This window comes from Entelurus aequoreus, linkage group LG10 (assembly GCF_033978785.1).
Source record: "Entelurus aequoreus isolate RoL-2023_Sb linkage group LG10, RoL_Eaeq_v1.1, whole genome shotgun sequence".
Classification (NCBI taxonomy): domain Eukaryota; kingdom Metazoa; phylum Chordata; class Actinopteri; order Syngnathiformes; family Syngnathidae; genus Entelurus; species Entelurus aequoreus.
The window spans coordinates 51,246,429-51,266,671 of NC_084740.1; the positions used below are offsets into that span (position 1 = coordinate 51,246,429).

At 41.0% G+C, this 20,243-nt stretch overlaps 1 protein-coding gene across 2 annotated transcripts; it reads left to right on the top strand.

Annotated features, from left to right (window-relative positions):
* The first annotated feature begins 177 nt into the window (after positions 1 to 177).
* On the top strand, positions 178 to 20,025 carry neil1 (nei-like DNA glycosylase 1). 2 transcript variants are annotated; one of them, XM_062061139.1, is made up of 10 exons: positions 178 to 389; positions 2,498 to 2,962; positions 3,035 to 3,154; positions 5,541 to 5,649; positions 5,717 to 5,801; positions 5,891 to 6,012; positions 6,089 to 6,116; positions 7,764 to 7,843; positions 10,954 to 11,161; positions 19,911 to 20,025. In XM_062061139.1, exons 2-10 carry the CDS (start codon positions 2,529 to 2,531, stop codon positions 19,955 to 19,957), a joined length of 1,233 nt encoding a protein of 410 aa, XP_061917123.1. In that variant the 5' UTR covers positions 178 to 389; positions 2,498 to 2,528; the 3' UTR covers positions 19,958 to 20,025. The 2 variants fall into 2 exon arrangements, with proteins under 2 accessions (XP_061917123.1, XP_061917124.1); XM_062061140.1 differs by having other exon boundaries at positions 179 to 389; positions 7,764 to 7,834.
* Positions 20,026 to 20,243: the final 218 nt, after the last annotated feature.

Genomic DNA, 20,243 nt, shown 5'->3' on the forward strand with positions numbered 1-20,243 from the left:
ATTGCGCTGCTCACACAGTACTTCCGCCAATATAATACTTGGTTTTAATTGAAGCTAACATAAAAAAATGGATGGATGGAGGATTTTTAGTTAACAGTAATATAATATGTGTTTTATGACAAATGTAATGTGGTGGAGAAAGTTGAAAGATGGTAGAAAAGCTTACCTACAAAATCTCGCGATATCTTCGCATTGTTCAATGGCTGGTTGGCGGTAACGTTACACAACATGTTTGGTAACATGCACGCGGTGGTAAAGCCATGACGTCACTGACGACGCCTTCCTGAAGCATATGAAATATAAACACATCAAATATAACTTGGCGTGAAAAAACGGAATATAAAAAGTGCTCTCAAATACAGTTAAGATGGCTGCGGCGTCTACTTCAGGTAAGTCGTTTAATTTGTAATGTCTCAGCAAAAGTGCACTAAAAGGCTTGCTTATTCAACGTGCTAACAAAATAAATGAAGAATTTCATTACGTGCGCGCAAAGTATGTATTTTACAGGACGTGTGGTCTAAAAATACAATATAAATTGAGGTTGTACCTGCGATGTTTGACTATCTCCAATGCTACCTGAAGTCATCTGATGTTAAATACAACAAAAAAAAGGTTATCGTAACTTTTTTAGTTAACGGGTTACAATCAGTATAACATTGCCGAGCTTGTGTGCAACATCTAATCATGAGGTCTAAGATATTCATGAAATAATTCAGAGACTTAAGCTCACCTTTTGACTGATTGTCAAAAGAAAGAAAAAAACATGCAACAACCAGATTCATTCTGGGTAAAACAGTAAAGTAGAAACCCTGTTTCCATATGAGTTGGGAAATTGTGTTAGATGTAAATATAAACGGAATACAATGATTTGCAAATCATTTTCAACCCATATTCAATTGAATGCACTACAAAGACAACATATTATATGATGTTCAAACTCATAAACTTTATTTTTTGCAAATAATAATTAACTTAGAATTTCATGGCTGCAACACATGCCAAAGTAGTTGGGAAAGGGCATGTTCACCACTGTGTTACATGGCCTTTCCTTTTAACAACACTCAGTAAAGGTTTGGGAACTGAGGAGACACATTTTTGAAGCTTCTCAGGTGGAATTCTTTCCCATTCTTGCTTGATGTACAGCTTAAGTTGTTCAACAGTCCGGGGGTCTCCGTTGTGCTATTTTAGGCTTCATAATGCGCCACACATTTTCAATGGGAGACAGGTCTGGACTACAGGCAGGCCAGTCTAGTACCCGCACTCTTTTACTATGAAGCCACGTTGATGTAACACGTGGCTTGGCATTGTCTTGCTGAAATAAGCAGGGGCGTCCATGGTAACGTTGCTTGGATGGCAACATATGTTGCTCCAAAACCTGTATGTACCTTTCAGCATTAATGGCGCCCTCACAGATGTGTAAGTTACCCATGTCTTGGGCACTAATACACCCCCATACCATCACACATGCTGGCTTTTACACTTTGCGCCTATAACAATCCGGATGGTTCTTTTCCTCTTTGGTCCGGAGGACACGACGTCCACAGTTTCCAAAAACAATTTGAAATGTGGACTCGTCAGACCACAGAACACTTTTCCACTTTGTATCAGTCCATCTTAGATGAGCTCAGGCCCAGCGAAGCCGACGGCGTTTCTGGGTGTTGTTGATAAACGGTTTTCGCCTTGCATAGGAGAGTTTTAACTTGCACTTACAGATGTAGCGACCAGCTGTAGTTACTGACAGTGGTTTTCTGAAGTGTTCCTGAGCCCATGTGGTGATATCCTTTACACACTGATGTCGCTTGTTGATGCAGTACAGCCTGAGGGATGGAAGGTCACGGGCTTAGCTGCTTACGTGCAGTGATTTCTCCAGATTCTCTGAACCCTTTGATGATATTACGGACCGTAGATGGTGAAATCCCTAAATTCCTTGCAATAGCTGGTTGAGAAAGGTTTTTCTTAAACTGTTCAACAATTTGCTCACACATTTGTTGACAAAGTGGTGACCCTAGCCCCATCCTTGTTTGTGAATGACTGAGCATTTCATGGAATCTACTTTTATACCCAATCATGGCACCCACCTGTTCCCAATTAGCCTGTTCACCTGTGGGATGTTCCAAATAAGTGTTTGATGAGCATTCCTCAACTTTATCAGTATTTATTGCCACCTTTCCCAACTTCTTTGTCACGTGTTGCTGGCATCAAATTCTAAAGTTAATGATTATTTGCAACAAAAATTTTTTTTTATGAGTTTGAACATCAAATATGTTGTCTTTGTTGCATATTCAACTGAATATGGGTTGAAAAGGATTTGCAAATCATTGTATTCCGTTTATATTTACATCTAACACAATTTCCCAACTCATATGGAAACAGGGTTTGTAGAAACAGATGTGTCCAAACATTAATAGACATCCGTCAAGTCTCCCATAACAGTGTAAATGACAACAACACTGTAGAAAGGACATAACCTCATTGTTCTTTTTTTTTGTTGTTGCAGTTGCATAACTTCTGACTTCCTTCCAACCAAAATGCCAGAGGGACCCGAACTCCACCTGGCCAGCCTTTATGTCAACAAAATGTGCAAGGGTGTGGTGTTTGCTGGACCTGTCATGAAGTCTGATGTCAGCAAGAGCCCCGACGTGGCCTTCACCTGCGATGCGTACCGCATCAACGCCACTTCCAGAGGGAAGGAAGTGAAGCTCACGCTGACGCCCATCAAGAGTGACGCCAAAGAGGCGCAGCAGCCGGTGGACGTTGTCTTTCGCTTTGGCATGTCAGGGTTCTTCCGCTTCACCGCCGTGGATGAGCTTCCCAAGCACGCCCATCTGCGCTTTTATTCCAAGGAGGATCCTGGCAGAGTGCTGAGCTACGTGGATGCACGCAGGTTCGGCAGCTGGCAGCCAAATGGGAAGTGGCAGCCTGACAGAGGACCCTGCATCATGTTTGAGTACAGAAGCTTCAGGTTGGGACCGCATCCATTACAATCACACACACTAAAAACCAAACGGTCATTTCCCTGACTTGCACTTGGCAGGGAGAAAGTGGTGTCGCATCTGTCTGACCGTGTCTTTGATCGACCCATCTGTGAAGTCCTGCTCAACCAGAAGTACTTCAACGGCATTGGGAACTACCTCAGGGCTGAAATCCTTTATAGGTATGTATTCAGGCAGGTCTAAAACTACTCGTAAAGTGCAAATATCGCCATGGTGGAAAGGATGTGGTCTGCATATCTACACAAATGATTCCCCATTCTATAAACCCCGTTTCCATATGAGTTGGGAAATTGTGTTAGATGTAAATATAAACGCAATACAATGATTTGCAAATCATTTTCAACCCATATTCAGTTGAATATGCTACAAAGACAACATATTTGATGTTCAAACTGATAAACCTGTTTTTTTTTTGCAAATAATCATTAACTTTAGAATTTGATGCCAGCAACACGTGACAAAGAAGTTGGGAAAGGTGGCAATAAATACTGATAAAGTTGAGGAATGCTCATCAAACACTTATTTGGAACATCCCACAGGTGAACAGGCAAATTGGGAACAGGTGGGTGCCATGATTGGGTATAAAAGTAGATTCCATGAAATGCTCAGTCATTCACAAACAAGGATGGGGCGAGGGTCACCACTTTGTCAACAATTGCGTGAGCAAATTGTTGAACAGTTTAAGAAAAACCTTTCTCAACCAGCTATTGCAAGGAATTTAGGGATTTCACCATCTACGGTCCGTAATATCATCAAAGGGTTCAGAGAATCTGGAGAAATCACTGCACTCAGTTCCCAAACGTTTACTGAGTGTTGTTAAAAGGAAAGGCCATGTAACACAGTGGTGAACATGCCCTTTCCCAACTACTTTGGCACATGTTGCAGCCATGAAACTGTAAGTTAACTGAGGAGACACATTTTTGAAGCTTCTCAGGTAGAATTCTTTCCCATTCTTGCTTGATGTACAGCTTAAGTTGTTCAACAGTCCGGGGGTCTCCGTTGTGCTATTTGAGGCTTCATAATGCGCCACACATTTTCAATGGGAGACAGGTCTGGACTACAGGCAGGCCAGTCTAGTACCCGCACTCTTTTACTATGAAGCCACGTTGATGTAACACGTGGCTTGGCATTGTCTTGCTGAAATAAGCAGGGGCGTCCATGGTAACGTTGCTTGGATGGCAACATATGTTGCTCCAAAACCTGTATGTACCTTTCAGCATTAATGGCGCCTTCACAGATGTGTAAGTTACCCATGTCTTGGGCACTAATACACCCCCATACCATCAAAGATGCTGACTTTTGAACTTTGCGAGTATATCAATCCGGATGGTTCTTTTCCTCTTTGGTCCGGAGGACACGACGTCCACAGTTTCCAAAAACAATTTGAAATGTGGACTCGTCAGACCACAGAACACTTTTCCACTTTGTATCAGTCCATCTTAGATGATCTCAGGCCCAGCGAAGCCGACTGCGTTTCTGGGTGTTGTTGATAAACGGTTTTCGCTTCTACATAGTAGAGTTTTAACTTGCACTTACAGATGTAGCGACCAACTTTAGTTACTGACAGTGGGTTTCTGAAGTGTTCCTGAGCCCATGTGGTGATATCCTTTACACACTGATGTCGCTTTTTGATGCTGTACCGCCTGAAGGATCGAAGGTCACAGGCTTAGCTGCTTACGTGCAGTGATTTCTCCAGATTCTCTGAACCCTTTGATGATATTACGGAGCGTAGATGGTAAAATCCCTCAATTCCTTGCAATAGCTGGTTGAGAAAGGTTTTTCTTAAACTGTTCAACAATTTGCTCAGGCATTTGTTGACAAAGTGGTGACCCTCGCCCCATCCTTGTTTGTGAATGACTGAGCATTTCATGGAATCTACTTTTATACCCAATCATGGCACCCACCTGTTCCCAATTAGCCTGTTCACCTGTGGGATGTTCCAAATAAGTGTTTGATGAGCATTCCTCAGCTTTCTTAGTTTCTTTTGCCAGTTTTTTTTTTAAACATGTTGCAGGCATTAAATTCCAAATGAGCTAATATTTGCAACAAAAAAAAAAGTTTCTCAGTTCCAACATGAAATATCTTGTCTTTGCAGTCTATTCAATTGAATATAAGTAGATTTTCAAATCATTGTATTGTCTTTTTATTTACCATTTACACAAGGTGCTACTTCACTGTACATGTTGACGCTACATTGCAGTGTTACTTTGTTACAGCTGTGTCTACTGTGTGAAGCACTTTTGCAAGTGAAAAGAAAGGAAGCAATAATATTACACTACACCAAAGAGCCTGCAGCATAACAAATGACCGTTGAATGAAGATAAATTCTCAGGTCACCGCCTAAACTTTGTGATCTGAAAAGGAGAGTGAAGAATGTTTTTGTACTCCCCAGATTCTAATCAGCCCTCACAAGTTCCCCTTTCATCGTGGATGAATAAACAACCAATTCATCATTTCACTTGGAATTGTGTTTACTATGAAAGTGTAGCACTGTTTCCACACAAAATACCTTCTGTTGTTGGCAAGAAGCGCATGTGTGTCTTCCAGGTTAAACATCCCACCCTTTGTGGCTGCCCGGACTGTTCTGGAAGGCCTCCAGTCAGAGGATGCGTGTGAAGACAAGAAAGATGTAAAAAAGGAGATCCATAGCAAAAAGGTGAACGAAGTACAAACAAGTATTTGACCCACATTATTAACAGTTTGTTTTGCCAACAAATGTTAAGGGAGCCAAAAAGGCCAAAATGGAAGAGGAGAATGCAGACCTGCTCAGACTTTGCCACACAGTCCCGCTGGAGGTGGTCAACTTAGGTAAGAATCCGTGTTTAAAGGTTGATCGGGGTGGGGGGGAGACAGCGACACAAAGGTGCTCCTCTTATTTAGACTGTTTGTTTATGGAGGTGGGAAAGGTTACGATCCACAGAAGGCAGACTACTCCGATTTTGAGGCGTGGTTGCAGTGTTACTACGTGGATGGAATGAAGTCTGTACGCGACCACAACGGCAGGACTATGTGGTTTCAAGTAGGCGGACACATTTTTATACCTAACAACTACATTTGTGGCATGTATTGACTAATGCAAAATGGTGTCATTCCAGGGCGATCCAGGTCCTCTGGCTCCTAAAGGTAAACGCCAGAAAAAATGGTGGAGATACCAATTACATACAAACCCCGTTTCCATATGACTTGGGAAATTTTGTTAGATGTAAATATAAACGGAATACAATGATTTTCAAATCCTTTTCAACCCATATTCAGTTGAATGCACTACAAAGACAACATATTTGATGTTCAAACTGATAAACTTTTTTTTGTTGTTGCAAATAATCATTAACTTTAGAATTTGATGCCAGCAACACGTGACAAAGAAGTTGGGAAAGGTGGCAATAAATACTGATAAAGTTGAGGAATGCTCATCAAACACTTATTTGGAACATCCCACAGGTGAACAGGCAAATTGGGAACAGGTGGGTGCCATGATTGGGTATAAAAGTAGATTCCATGAAATGCTCAGTCATTCACAAACAAGGATGGGGCGAGGGTCACCACTTTGTCAACAAATGCGTGAGCAAATTGTTGAACAGTTTAAGAAAAACCTTTCTCAACCAGCTATTGCAAGGAATTGAGGGATTTCACCATCTACGGTCCGTAATATCATCAAAGGGTTCAGAGAAATCACTGCACGTAAGCAGCTAAGCCTGTGACCTTCCATCCCTTAGGCTGTACTGTATCAACAAGCGACATCAGTGTGTAAAGGATATCACCACATGTGCTCAGTAACACTTCAGAAACCCACTGTCAGTAACTACAGTTGGTCGCTACATCTGTAAGTGCAAGTTAAAACTCTCCTATGTAAGGCGAAAAACGTTTATCAACAACACCCAGAAACGCCGTCGGCTTCGCTGGGCCTGAGCTCATCTAAAATGGAATCATGCAAAGTGGAAAAGTGTTCTGTGTTCTGACGAGTCCACATTTCAAATTGTTTTTGGAAACTGTGGACGTCGTGTCCTCCGGACCAAAGAGGAAAAGAACCATCCGGATTGTTCTAGGCGCAAAGTGTAAAAGCCAGCATTTGTGATGGTATGGGGGTGTATTAGTGCCCAAGACATGGGTAACTTACACATCTGTGAAGGCACCATTAATACTGAAAGTTACATACAGGTTTTGGAGCAACATATGTTGCCATCCAAGCAACGTTACCATGGACGCCCCTGCTTATTTCAGCAAGACAATGCCAAGCCACGTGTTACATCAACGTGGCTTCATAGTAAAAGAGTGCGGGTACTAGACTGGCCTGCCTGTAGTCCAGACCTGTCTCCCATTGAAAATGTGTGGCACATTATGAAGCCTAAAATAGCACAATGGAGACCCCCGGACTGTTGAACAACTTAAGCTGTACATCAAGCAAGAATGGGAAAGAAATCCACCTGAGAAGCTTCAAAAATGTGTCTCCTCAGTTCCCAAATGTTTACTGAGTGTTGTTAAAAGGAAAGGCCATGTAACACAGTGGTGAACATGCCCTTTCCCAACTACTTTGGCACGTGTTGCAGCCATGAAATTCTAAGTTAATTATTATTTGCAAAAAAAAAATAAAGTTTATGAGTTTGAACATCAAATATCTTGTCTTTGTAGTGCATTCAACTGAATATGGGTTGAAAAAGATTTGCAAATCATTGTATTCCGTATATATTTACATCTAACACAATTTCCCAACTCATATGGAAACGGGGTTTGTATAAGAGAAAGTGTGTCTTATCTTTTCTCACACACCAGATTCAAAGTCTCCAAAGGCCAAAAAGAGAAAAGATACAGATGTGGACCATGATTACACCCACACGAAAAAGGTATATACAGTAGGTAATCACCACCAGCACATACAGTCGCGATCAAAAGTGTACATACACTTGTAAAGGACATCATGTCATGGCTGTCTTGAGTTTCCAATCATTTCTACAAGTCTTATTTTTTTGTGATAGAGTGATTGGAGCACATACTTGTTGGTCACAAAAAACATTCATCAAGTTTGCTTCTTTTATGAATTTATTATGGGTCTACTGAAAATGTGAGCAAATGTGCTGGGTCAAAAGTATACATACAGCAATGTTAATATTTGCTTACATGTCCCTTGGCAAGTTTACCTGCAATAAGGCGCTTTTGGTAGCCATCCACAAGCTTCTGCTGGAATTTTTCACCACAAAATTGCTGCAGTTCAGCTAAATGTGTTGCTTTTCTGACATGGACTCGTTTCTTCAGCATTGTCCACACCTTTAAGTCATGACTTTGGGAAGGCCATTCTAAAACCTTCATTCTTGCCTGATTTAGTCATTACTTTACCACTTTTGAGGTGTGTTTGGGGTCATTGTCCTGTTGGAACACCCAACTGCGCCCAAGACCCAACCTCCGGGCTGATGATTTTAGCTTGTCCTGAATAATTTGGAGCAAATCCTCCTCTTTCATTGTCAATCAATCAATCAATGTTTATTTATATAGCCCTAAATCACAAGTGTCTCAAAGGGCTGTACAAGCCACAACGACATGTATGTGTGAACAAGAGAGGAAGTAGAAAGAGTCACACGTTGTTTTGCAGACTCTAATTATTTTGTGATATATTTTATTTTATACGCTAGGCTAAGCCACAGCGCCTCAAATGTTATCTTTTTTTTGTAAACTGAATTTATTAGGAAAAACATGAAAAAAAAGAAGTATTTTCTGATTTTTTGTCTCATTTAAAGCAGCAGTTCCATTGGCAGCAAAACAGGCCCAGAGCATAATACTACTACCACCACCATGCTTGACGGTGCAGTGTTTCCCACACATTCATTTATTTGTGGCGGCCCGCCACGAAAGAATTAAGGCCGCCACAAAAAAAAGTGTTTTTTTTTTTTTAATTGGTTTTTTTTTTGTGTGTCCTGTCCAGCTTCTCAGGCAAATCATATAGTTGATGTAGATGCCCATATCGGCTGTTCAGATTTACTTTACAAAAGAGAAGTGTAGGATCAAGATTTTTGGAGCTCTTTGTTCAGTGGATCAGATGTTTGATGAAGCTTTATGTCTATCTACCACCACTACTGTTTTCTGTTTATTTGTTACTGACTGTGGCAGGACACCTCTGCCTCTGTTTCACTTTATGTTGCTGGTAAATAATATGGTTGTAGTAGTAGGCTAAAGTTTAATTATTTAGTATGCACTAATTAAAGGGGCAGAGCTTTGAGACATTTTAGCTTTTATATTTTTATAAGATATATTTTTTGTAAGAACCACAATTAATAAATATATTTCAGTGAATAACTTATTGTTCAAATCTGTATATAAATATGTACATAAAGTGTTATAATTATATTGTAAAATGGATGGATGGACGTTTAAAACAAAACTGTTATTATTAATTAGTAAGTATACATTTTTTGAGCCTTTTTAGAGAAAATCATATCATTGTAGTAAATTATGCAAATTACTCGATGATGTCATGGTCACCACGCCCAAAGCCACGCCCCCACCGCCACAGGTATCTTGGCAGTTTATGGGAAACACTGCGGTGGGCATGGTGTTCCTGGGATTACAGGCCTCACCTTTTCTCCTACAAACATATTGCTGGGTATTGTGGCCAAACAGCTCCATTTTTGTTTCATTTCCTCCAGAAGGTCTTATCTTTGTCCATGTGATGTCAGATGAAACAAAAGCTGAGCTGTTTGGCCACAATACCCAGCAATATGTTTGGAGGAGAAAAGGTGAGGCCTTTAATCCCAGGAACACCAGACCTACCGTCAAGCATGGTGGTGGTAGTATTACCGTATTTTTCGGACTATAAATCGCAGTTTTTTACATAGTTTGGCCGGGGGTGCGACTTATACTCAGGAGCGACTTATGTGTGAAATGATTAACACATTAGCGTAAAATATCAAATAATATTATTTATCTCATTCACGTAAGAGACTAGACGTATAAGATTTCATGGGATTTAGCGATTAGGAGTGACAGATTGTTTGGTAAACGTATAGCATGTTCTATATGTTATAGTTATTTGAATAACTCTTACCATAATATGTTACGTTAACATACCAGGCACGTTCTCAGTTGGTTATTTATGCCTCATATAACGTACACTTATTCAGCCTGTTGTTCACTATTCTTTATTTATTTTAAATTGCCTTTCAAATGTCTATTCTTGGTGTTGGCTTTTATCAAATAAATTTACCCCAAAAATGCGATTTATACTCCAGTGTGACTTATATATGTTTTTTTCCTTCTTTATTATGCATTTTCGGCCGGTGCGACTTATACTCCGGAGCGATTTATACTCCGAAAAATACGGTATGCTCTGGGCCTGTTTTGCTGCCAATGGAACTGCTGCTTTAAATGAGACAATGAAATAGGAGGATTAGCTCCAAATTCTTCAGGACAAGCTAAAATCATCAGCCTGGTTGGGTCTTGGGCGCAGTTGGGTGTTCCAACAGGACAATGACCCCAAACACACCTCAAAAGTGGTAAAGGAATGGCTAAATCAGGCTAGAACGAAGGTTTTAGAATGGCCTTCCCAAAGTCCTGACTTAAACGTGTGGACAATGCTGAAGAAACAAGTCCATGTCAGAAAAGCAACACATTTAGCTGAACTGCAGCAATTTTGTGATGAAAAATTCAAGCAGAAGCTTGTGGATGGCTACCAAAAGCGTCTTATTGCAGGTAAACTTGTCAAGGGACATGTAAGCAAATATTAACATTGCTGTATGTATACTTTTGACCCAGCCCATTTTCAGTAGACCGATAATAAATTCATAAAAGAAGCAAACTTTATGAACGTTTTTTGTGACCAACAAGTATGTGCTCCAATCACTATCACAAAAAAAACAAGACTTGTAGAAATGATTGGAAACTGAAGACAGCCATGACATGATGTTCTTTACAAGTGTATGTAGACTTTTGATCGCGACTGTAGAAATGTAACCCCACTGCGGCTGTACTTCAGGTGTCCAGGAAACAGAACTCTGACAGCACAGTGAAGAAAAAAGCAGGCAAAAAGCCAACAAAAGCAGCAAAGGAAGAAGAAAATGTACCTGAAGAAGAAGCCAGACCCAGAAGAAGATCTGTCAAGTCCTCGGAAGCAAACACACCTCAGCGAGAACCGACATCCACTTCAGGCAGGAGGAAAAAGAACAACACAGAGCCAGCAGCAGGTCTGATTAGAACAATATTCACATTTTTGAAAATATTGGGAGCCTGATCTTTGAGGATCCAAATACCACACGCTTAACTGTGTGTGCAAACTATAAAATAGCGTGTACTCTTTGTGGACGTGTTGTATGTGATCTACTATGTGCAATTGATAACTGCAAAAGTGGCGCAGACCACCCTATTATTGTGTACCAGCAGCATTATTATTGTGTACCAGCAGCATTATTATTGTGTACTAGCAGCATTATGTGCCCTTGGAATTACTTCTTTCCCTCTACATTCATGTTATTATGCTCTCCAACTGGAGGGAGGCTTATATTAGACTATAGCACATTTTCTGCAATATAGAATCACTATATGTATACTATTTGCAGCAGAAATGATCAAAATGCAAGAAAATGCTTATTGCAAGACCTTTTTGAAGGAGTTATACTAAATACAAAAAAATTAAAGGCCTACTGAAATGATTTTTTTTTATTTAAACGGGGATCGCAGATCCATTCTATGTGTCCTACTTGATCATTTCGCGATATTGCCATTTTTTTGCTGAAAGGATTTAGTAGAGAACATCGACGATAAAGTTCGCAACTTTTGGTCGCTGATAAAAAAAGGCCTTGCCTGTACCGGAAGTAGCGTGACGTCACCGGAGGAAGGGCTCCTCACATTTCCCCATTGTTTACACCAGCAGCGAGAGCGATTCGGACCGAGAAAGCGACATTACCCCATTAGTTTGAGCCAGGATGGAGGATTCGTGGATGAGGAACGTGAGAGTGAAGGACTAGAGTGCAGTGCAGGACGTATCTTTTTTCGCTCTGACCATAACTTAGGTAAAAGGGCTCATTGGATTCCACATTCTCCTTTTTCTATTGTGGATCACGGATTTGTATTTTAAACCACCTCGGATACTATATCCTCTTGAAAATGAGAGTCGAGAACACGAAATGGACATTCACAGTGACTTTTATCTTCGCGACAATACATCGGTGAAGCACTTTAGCTACGGAGCTAACGTGATAGCATCGTGCTTCAATGCAGATGGAAACAAAATAAATAAGCCCCTGACTGGAAGGATGGACAGCAGATCAACAATACTACTATCAGGAGACACCGAACCAAACACTGGACCTGTAACTACACGGTTAATGCTGTGCCGCCTGTCGAAGCCTAGCAATGCTGTTGCTAACAACGCCATTGAAGCTAACTTAGCTACGGGACCTTGTCAGAGCTATGATAAAAACATTATCTCTCCACCTACGCCAGCCCTCATCTGCTCATCAACACCCGTGCTCACCTGCGTTCCAGCGATCGACGGCGCGACGAAAGACTTCACCCGATCATCGATGCGGTCGGCGGCTAGCGTCGGCTAGCGCTTCTGCTATCCAAGTCAAAGTCCTCCTGGTTGTGTTGCTGCAGCCAGCCGCTAATACACCGATCCCACCTACAGCTTTCTTCTTTGCTGTCTCCATTGTTCATTAAACAAATTGCAAAAGATTCACCAACACAGATGTCCAGAATACTGTGGAATTTTGCGATGAAAACAGAGCTGTTTGTATTGTGATACAATGTGTCCGAATACTTCCGCTTCAACCATTGACGTCACGCGCATACGTCAATGGTTCCACCGGAAGTGTGGCGGGAAATTTAAAATTGCACTTTATAAGTTAACCCGGCAGTATTGGCATGTGTTGCAATGTTAAGATTTCATCATTGATATATAAACTATCAGACTGTGTGGTCGGTAGTAGTGGCTTTCAGTAGGCCTTTAAAATAAAAACGCAACACTTTTGTCCTTGCTCCCATTTTTCATGAGTTGAACTCAAAGATCTAAAACTTTGACTGTAAACACAAAAGACCTATTCCTCTCAAATATTGTTGACAAATCTGTATACATGTGTTAGTGAGCATTTTTTCTTTGCCAAGATAATCCATCCCACCTCACAGGTGTGGCATATCAAGATGCTGATTAATCAGCATGACTACTGCACAGGTGTGCCTTAGGCTGTCCACAATAAAAGGCCACTCTGAAATGTGCAGTTTTATCACACAACACAATGCTTCAGATGTGGCTAGTTTTGAGGGAGCGTGCAGACTGCAGGAATGTCCACCAGAGCTGTTGCCCGTGAATTAAATGTTCTTTTCTCCACCATAAGCCGCCTCCAAAGGTGTTTCAGAGAATTTGGCAGTACATCCAACTGGCCTCACAGCCACGGACCACATGTAACCACACAAGCCATCATTGTCTGAGACCTGCCACCCGGACAGTTGCTGCAACAATTGGTTTGCATAACCATAGCATTTCTGCACAAAACTGTGAGAAACCGTCTCAGGGAAGCTCATCTGCATGCTCGTGGTCCTCATCAAGGTCTCGACCTAGCTGCAGTTCGTCTTCGTAACCGACTTGAGTGGGCAAATGCTCACACTCGATGGCGTCTAGCACAACACAGAGGATATGGTATGGGCAGGGGTATGTTATTATGGACAACGAACGTATGTGCATTTTATTGATGGCATTTTGTATGCACAGAGATACTGTGACGAGTCCCACTGTTGTGCTATTCACCCGAGGCCATCACCTTTACAAAAAAAATGTACAAACCCCGTTTCCATATGAGTTGGGAAATTGTGTTAGATGTAAATATAAACGGAATACAATGATTTGCAAATCATTTTCAACCCATATTCAATTGAATATGCTACAAAGACAACATATTTGATGTTCAAATTCAAACATTTTTTTTTTGTGCAAATAATCATTAACTTTAGAATTTGATGCCAGCAACACGTGACAAAGAAGTTGGAAGAAAAACCTTTCTCAACCAGCTATTGCAAGGAATTTAGGGATTTCACCATCTACGCTCCGTAATATCATCAAAGGGTTCAGAGAATCTGGAGAAATCAATGCACGTAAGCAGCTAAGCCCGTGACCTTCCATCCCTCAGGCTGTACTGCATCAACAAGCGACATCAGTGTGTAAAGGATATCACCACATGGGCTCAGGAACACTTTAGAAACCCACTGTCAGTAACTACAGTTGGTCGCTACTAGGGTTGGGTATCGAGTATCGATTGGAACCGGGACTAACTTTCCGATTCTCCCGGAATCGTTCAAAAGTTTAAATTTCGATTCCTAGTTTCGATACCAAGTCCGCCGACCGGAAAAAAAGAATAAGTCTGCTGACCGGAAGAAGAAGCCGCTGAACACCAACGAAGAAGCGCCCACCGTCGGAAGTGTTAGCATAGCCGAGCCTATGTAGCCGAGCGAGTCAGTCAAGCATGGATAGCGGGCGTCGGCGGTCGAAAGTGTGGCTTTATTTTACTAAAAAAAATGAAATATCGGCGAAATATAACACGTGCGACAGGACTGTTTCGTGCTTAGGAGGGTGCACGTCGAACATGATGAAGCACCTCCGAGTTCATGAAGTACAAATATATGCATATCCCGTCTTCGACGCGCTGCGCCGACCGTCCTCCTCCTGCTGTCAGGGGCCGTATTTATCAAGCTTCTTAGAATTACTCCTAAGAAGTCTGCTAAGAGTTAACTTAAGAGTAAATAAATTCTTCGCTGAAAGCTGCACTTGAAAGTTAGTTATCAAGCGTCTTACTCACACTTTCAGCGAAGTGTAGGACTGAATCTTAAGTGTCACACTCAGAGCTGAATTACAACATTACTATGTGCCATAGACAGAATTTTAGGTGACGTAATTTCTGTGTCCATAGAAATGACCAATCACGGAAGGGAATCCCTTGTCTAAGAATAAAGAAATATCTTAGAAATATTTAAGTGGACAATGGGAGTGTATATTTTGACAATAAACTACAAAATAATACAAAACAAACTAGTCCCCGCCCGCACTCACGCTACCGCCCCCTCTCTTCTCTCGCCCACACACTCACTGACGTCACTCACCTCACACATACGCTACTCTCAAAACATTTTTTTTCCAATTCATTAATTACGCAACTAATTTGAAACTGGTGTGGGTTGTTCTATATATAATATACCACTGCAGCCACATACAGTAATCAACAAGCAATCGAAAATTATTAAATCTATGACAAAAATAATACCTGCTCTGTCTAAACGATACCGTTTGATCAGCTGCTCGTCATCAAACAAAGCCAGGACATCCTTCCCTCCCTGAACGTTCACGCACGTCTCTCTCGCCTCAGTGCCATCCCCCGCTGGCAACTCCTAACCACTTATGACACCTCTGAAGGTCTCTTAAATATCGTGGAGAGTAGGAGTGATTCTTAGACTTAAGAAAGTTGATAAATAGCTTTTATTCTTAAGTTTGAGAGTAGGACTAAATTTCGCAAATTCTCAGCACTTAAGTGTAAAATGGCACTCTAAGACGCTTGATAAATACGGCCCCAGATCTTGCTTTCTCCTATTTATGCGTTCAAGCTTCTTCCACACCCAGCGGACGTGTATTTTCCACAGCAGGAGACACTATCTGTCCAGAACGCTCACGCATCCTGCCTGAGAAGGCGGATATGGTCATTTTCCTAAACAAGAACTGTCTCTGATTTTATACTGTACCTGCTGCTAGTCTGGACTGGGTTTTGCAAGTTGTTTCTTATTGTTTATTTGCTTTTCTGCACCAGGTTAGCCCATCAGTGGGAGCACGGTAACATGTTTAAGTACCTGCAGCATCATACACTTGTGTGTGTAAATGTGTTTTCATGAGGTTTCCTGCAGCATCATACACTTATGTGTAAATGTGTTTTCATGAGGTTTCCTGCAGCATCATACACTTATGTGTAAATGTGTTTTCATGAGGTTTCCTGCAGCATCATACACTTATGTGTAAATGTGTTTTCATGAGGTTTCCTGCAGCATCATACACTTGTGTTTTCATGAGGTTTCCTGCAGCATCATACACTTGTGTGTGTAAATGTATTTTCATGAGGTTTCCTGCAGCATCATACACTTATGTGTAAATGTGTTTTCATGAGGTTTTCAAAAATAAAGCTCTCTTGAGGAAAGTGTACCCCTGTGAAAATGTATTTATAATATTTATATTCAAGTTCATAGATTTGATATTTATGTTCTAGTTGAAAACAGCCCTGTGAGGAATTTATAGTAAAGTTCATAAAAAGTTAATAGAATTAAAATTGATGGAGAATGTCAGACTATTTCATTCAGAAAGACTGTATGTAGGTTAGCTAGCTCATTTAAAATATCCTAAACTTTTTTTGACCCTGCCTCTTAAAAGAATCGGAATCGAGAATCGTCAGGAATTGGAATTGAAACAAAGAATCGGAATCGGAATCGTTCGAATTCAAACGATACCCAACCCTAGTCGCTACATCTGTAAGTGCAAGTTAAAACTCTCCTATGCAAGGCGAAAACCGTTTATCAACAACACCCAGAAACGCAGTCGGCTTCGCTGGGCCTGAGCTCATCTAAGATGGACTGATACAAAGTGGAAAAGTGTTCTGTGGTCTGACGAGTCCAGATTTCAAATTGTTTTTGGAAACTGTGGACGTCGTTTCCTCCGGACCAAAGAGGAAAAGAACCATCCGGATTGTTATAGGCGCAAAGTGTAAAAGCCAGCATGTGTGATGGTATGGGGGAGTATTAGTGCCCAAGACATGGGTAACTTACACATCTGTGAAGGCACAATTAATGCCGAAAGGTACATACAGGTTTTGGAGCAACATATGTTGCCATCCAAGCAACGTTACCATGGACGCCCCTGCTTATTTCATCAAGAGGATGCCAAGCCACGTGTCACATCAACGTGGCTTCATAGTAAAAGAGTGCTGGTACTAGACTGGCCTGCCTGTAGTCCAGACCTGTCTCCTATTGAAAATGTGTGGCGCATTATGAAGCCTACAATAGCACAAGGGAGACCCCCGGACTGTTGAACAACTTAAGCTGTACATCAAGCAAGAATGGGAAAGAATTCCACCTGAGAAGCTTCAAAAATGTGTCTCCTCAGTTCCAAAACGTTTGCTGAGTGTTGTTAAAAGGAAAGGCCATGTAACACAGTGGTGAACATCCCTTTCCCAACTACTTTGGCACGTGGTGCAGCCATGAAATTCTAAGTTAATGATTATTTGCAAAAAAAAAAAAAAGTTTATGAGTTTGAACATCAAATATGTTGTCTTTGTAGTGCATTCAACTGAATATGGGTCAAAAAGGATTTGCAAATCATTGTATTCCGTTTATATTTACATCTAACACAATTTCCCAACTCATATTGAAACAGGGTTTGTACTAACTCACGTTGCAGCATGACAATGCACGGCTCCATGTTGCCAGGATCTGGAAGCTGAAAACATCCCAGTTCTTGCATGGCCAGCATACTCAAACCAGACATGTCACCCATTAAGCATGTTTGGGATAATGTGGATCGGCATATATGACAGCGTGTTACAGTTCTTGCCATAATCCCCCCAATAAAGCAAAACTGCACATTTCAGAGTGGCCTTTTAATGCGGGCAGTCTAAGGCACACCTGTGCAATAATCATGCTGTTTAACCAGCATCTTGATATGACACACCAGTGAGGTGGGATGGATCATCTTGGCAAAGAAGAAATGCTCACTAACACAGATTTTTGTGAGGAATAGGTATTTTGTGGGAGCAAAAACAAAAGTGTTGCGTTTATATATTTGTTCAGTATACAGGTAAAAGCCAGTAAATTAGAATATTTTGAAAAACTTGATTTATTTCAGTAATTGCATTCAAAAGGTGTAACCTGTACATTATATTTATTCATTGCACACAGACTGATGCATTCAAATGTTTATTTCATTTAATTTTGATGATTTGAAGTGGCAACAAATGAAAATCCAAAATTCTGTGTGTCACAAAATTAGAATATTACTTAAGGCTAATACAAAAAAGGGATTTTTAGAAATGTTGGCCAACTGAAAATTATGAAAATGAAAAATATGAGCATGTACAATACTCAATACTTGGTTGGAGCTCCTTTTGCCTCAATTACTGCGTTAATGCGGCGTGGCATGGAGTCGATGAGTTTCTGGCACTGCTCAGGTGTTATGAGAGCCCAGGTTGCTCTGATAGTGGCCTTCAACTCTTCTGCGTTTTTGGGTCTGGCATTCTGCATCTTCCTTTTCACAATACCCCACAGATTTTCTATCGGGCTAAGGTCAGGGGAGTTGGCGGGCCAATTTAGAACAGAAATACCATGGTCCGTAAACCAGGCACGGGTAGATTTTGCGCTGTGTGCAGGCGCCAAGTCCTGTTGGAACTTGAAATCTCCATCTCCATAGAGCAGGTCAGCAGCATGAAGTGCTCTAAAACTTGCTGGTAGACGGCTGCGTTGACCCTGGAAAAAAGAGCTGGACTGCTGCTGAGTGGTCCAAAGTCATGTTTTCTGACGAAAGCAAATTTTGCATTTCCTTTGGAAATCGAGGTCCCAGAGTCTGGAGGAAGACAGGAGAGGCACAGGATCCACGTTGCCTGAAGTCTAGTGTAAAGTTTCCACCATCAGTGATGGTTTGGGGTGCCATGTCATCTGCTGGTGTCGGTCCACTCTGTTTCCTGAGATCCAGGGTCAACGCAGCCGTCTACCAGCAAGTTTTAGAGCACTTCATGCTTCCTGCTGCTGACCAGCTCTATGGAGATGGAGATTTCAAGTTCCAACAGCACTTGGCGCCTGCACACAGCGCAAAATCTACCCGTGCCTGGTTTACGGACCATGGTATTTCTGTTCTAAATTGGCCCGCCAACTCCCCTGACCTTAGCCCCATAGAAAATCTGTGGGGTATTGTGAAAAGGAAGATGCAGAATGCCAGACCCAAAAACGCAGAAGAGTTGAAGGCCACTATCAGAGCAACCTGGGCTCTCATAACACCTGAGCAGTGCCAGAAACTCATCGACTCCATGCCACGCCGCATTAACGCAGTAATTGAGGCAAAAGGAGCTCCAACCAAGTATTGAGTATTGTACATGCTCATATTTTTCATTTTCATACTTTTCAGTTGGCCAACATTTCTAAAAATCCCTTTTTTGTATTAGCCTTAAGTAATATTCTAATTTTGTGACACACGGAATTTTGGATTTTCATTTGTTGCCACCTCAAATCATCAAAATTAAATGAAATAAACATTTGAATGCATCAGTCTGTGTGCAATGAATAAATATAATGTACAAGTTACACCTTTTGAATGCAATTACTGAAATAAATCAAGTTTTTCAAAATATTCTAATTTACTGGCTTTTACCTGTATATGTTCTAAATTAAAAAAGGAATACCATTTTAAAAAAAACACCGGCAGACATCAAAATACATTAATTTTATTTGTTTTAATCGGCCCCTTAAGTCATCCAGCAGCTATAAAATTATATTGCTGAATATATTTATTTTTATTTCTAACAGTCCAAATATGACATGCACACGTAGAACAAAGGCTTCTCTGTCCAGCTGTCTTTGCAGCGTGATCGCCTCATTTCAGTTTGCACGCAGACTTCAGACTTTTTAAGATGCAAAATACTGCCTGCAGGACATTTTCAGCATTGATAAATCTCACTGCGCATGTTGAGTGATTTATATTTGCATTTTTGCCTTCCAGTATTGCGGGCGTTCTGATAATCAACATATATTCTGCATATATCATTAAGACAAAGATATTAAATGGATTGCACTCCTTATTTTGCTCATTAATCGACAAATATTTAAATCAGCTTTGCGTGTGCTATCAAGTTTGCATGTGTTTTGATACACGTAAACCTTTCGTCGATTATGCCCTAAGTGTGGTGAACTTTCTTTTTGTTGCAGGCTTGAAGAAACGCAGTGGGAGACTGACAAGACAGAATGTCAAGTAAAAACATCTATTGGGAAATACTGTTTTTATTCCATGATACATATTTTTAATAAACATTTTACAAGCTTATTCTTGGCATACTGTTCAATCACAATTTACAATACAGTAAATCATTTGCTCTAATGCACCAGATTGCACACCCAGGCTGCGTTTGATGAATAAAGTATGGCCTGGGATCATTTTGTACACACACAGCAAAAAATATACCGTATTTTTCGGACTATAAGTCGCAGTTTTTTTCATAGTTTGGCCGGGAGTGCGACTTATACTCAGGAGCGACTTATGTG

Excerpts from the sequence above, each read along its gene's own strand:
- neil1 (XM_062061139.1), top strand. The coding sequence starts at position 2,529 with ATGCCAGAGGGACCCGAACTCCACCTGGCCAGCCTTTATGTCAACAAA. Across the intron at positions 3,155-5,540 it reads AGGGCTGAAATCCTTTATAG|GTTAAACATCCCACCCTTTG; the intron begins GTATGTATTCAG and ends TGTGTCTTCCAG. Across the intron at positions 5,802-5,890 it reads GCTGGAGGTGGTCAACTTAG|GTGGGAAAGGTTACGATCCA; the intron begins GTAAGAATCCGT and ends TTGTTTATGGAG.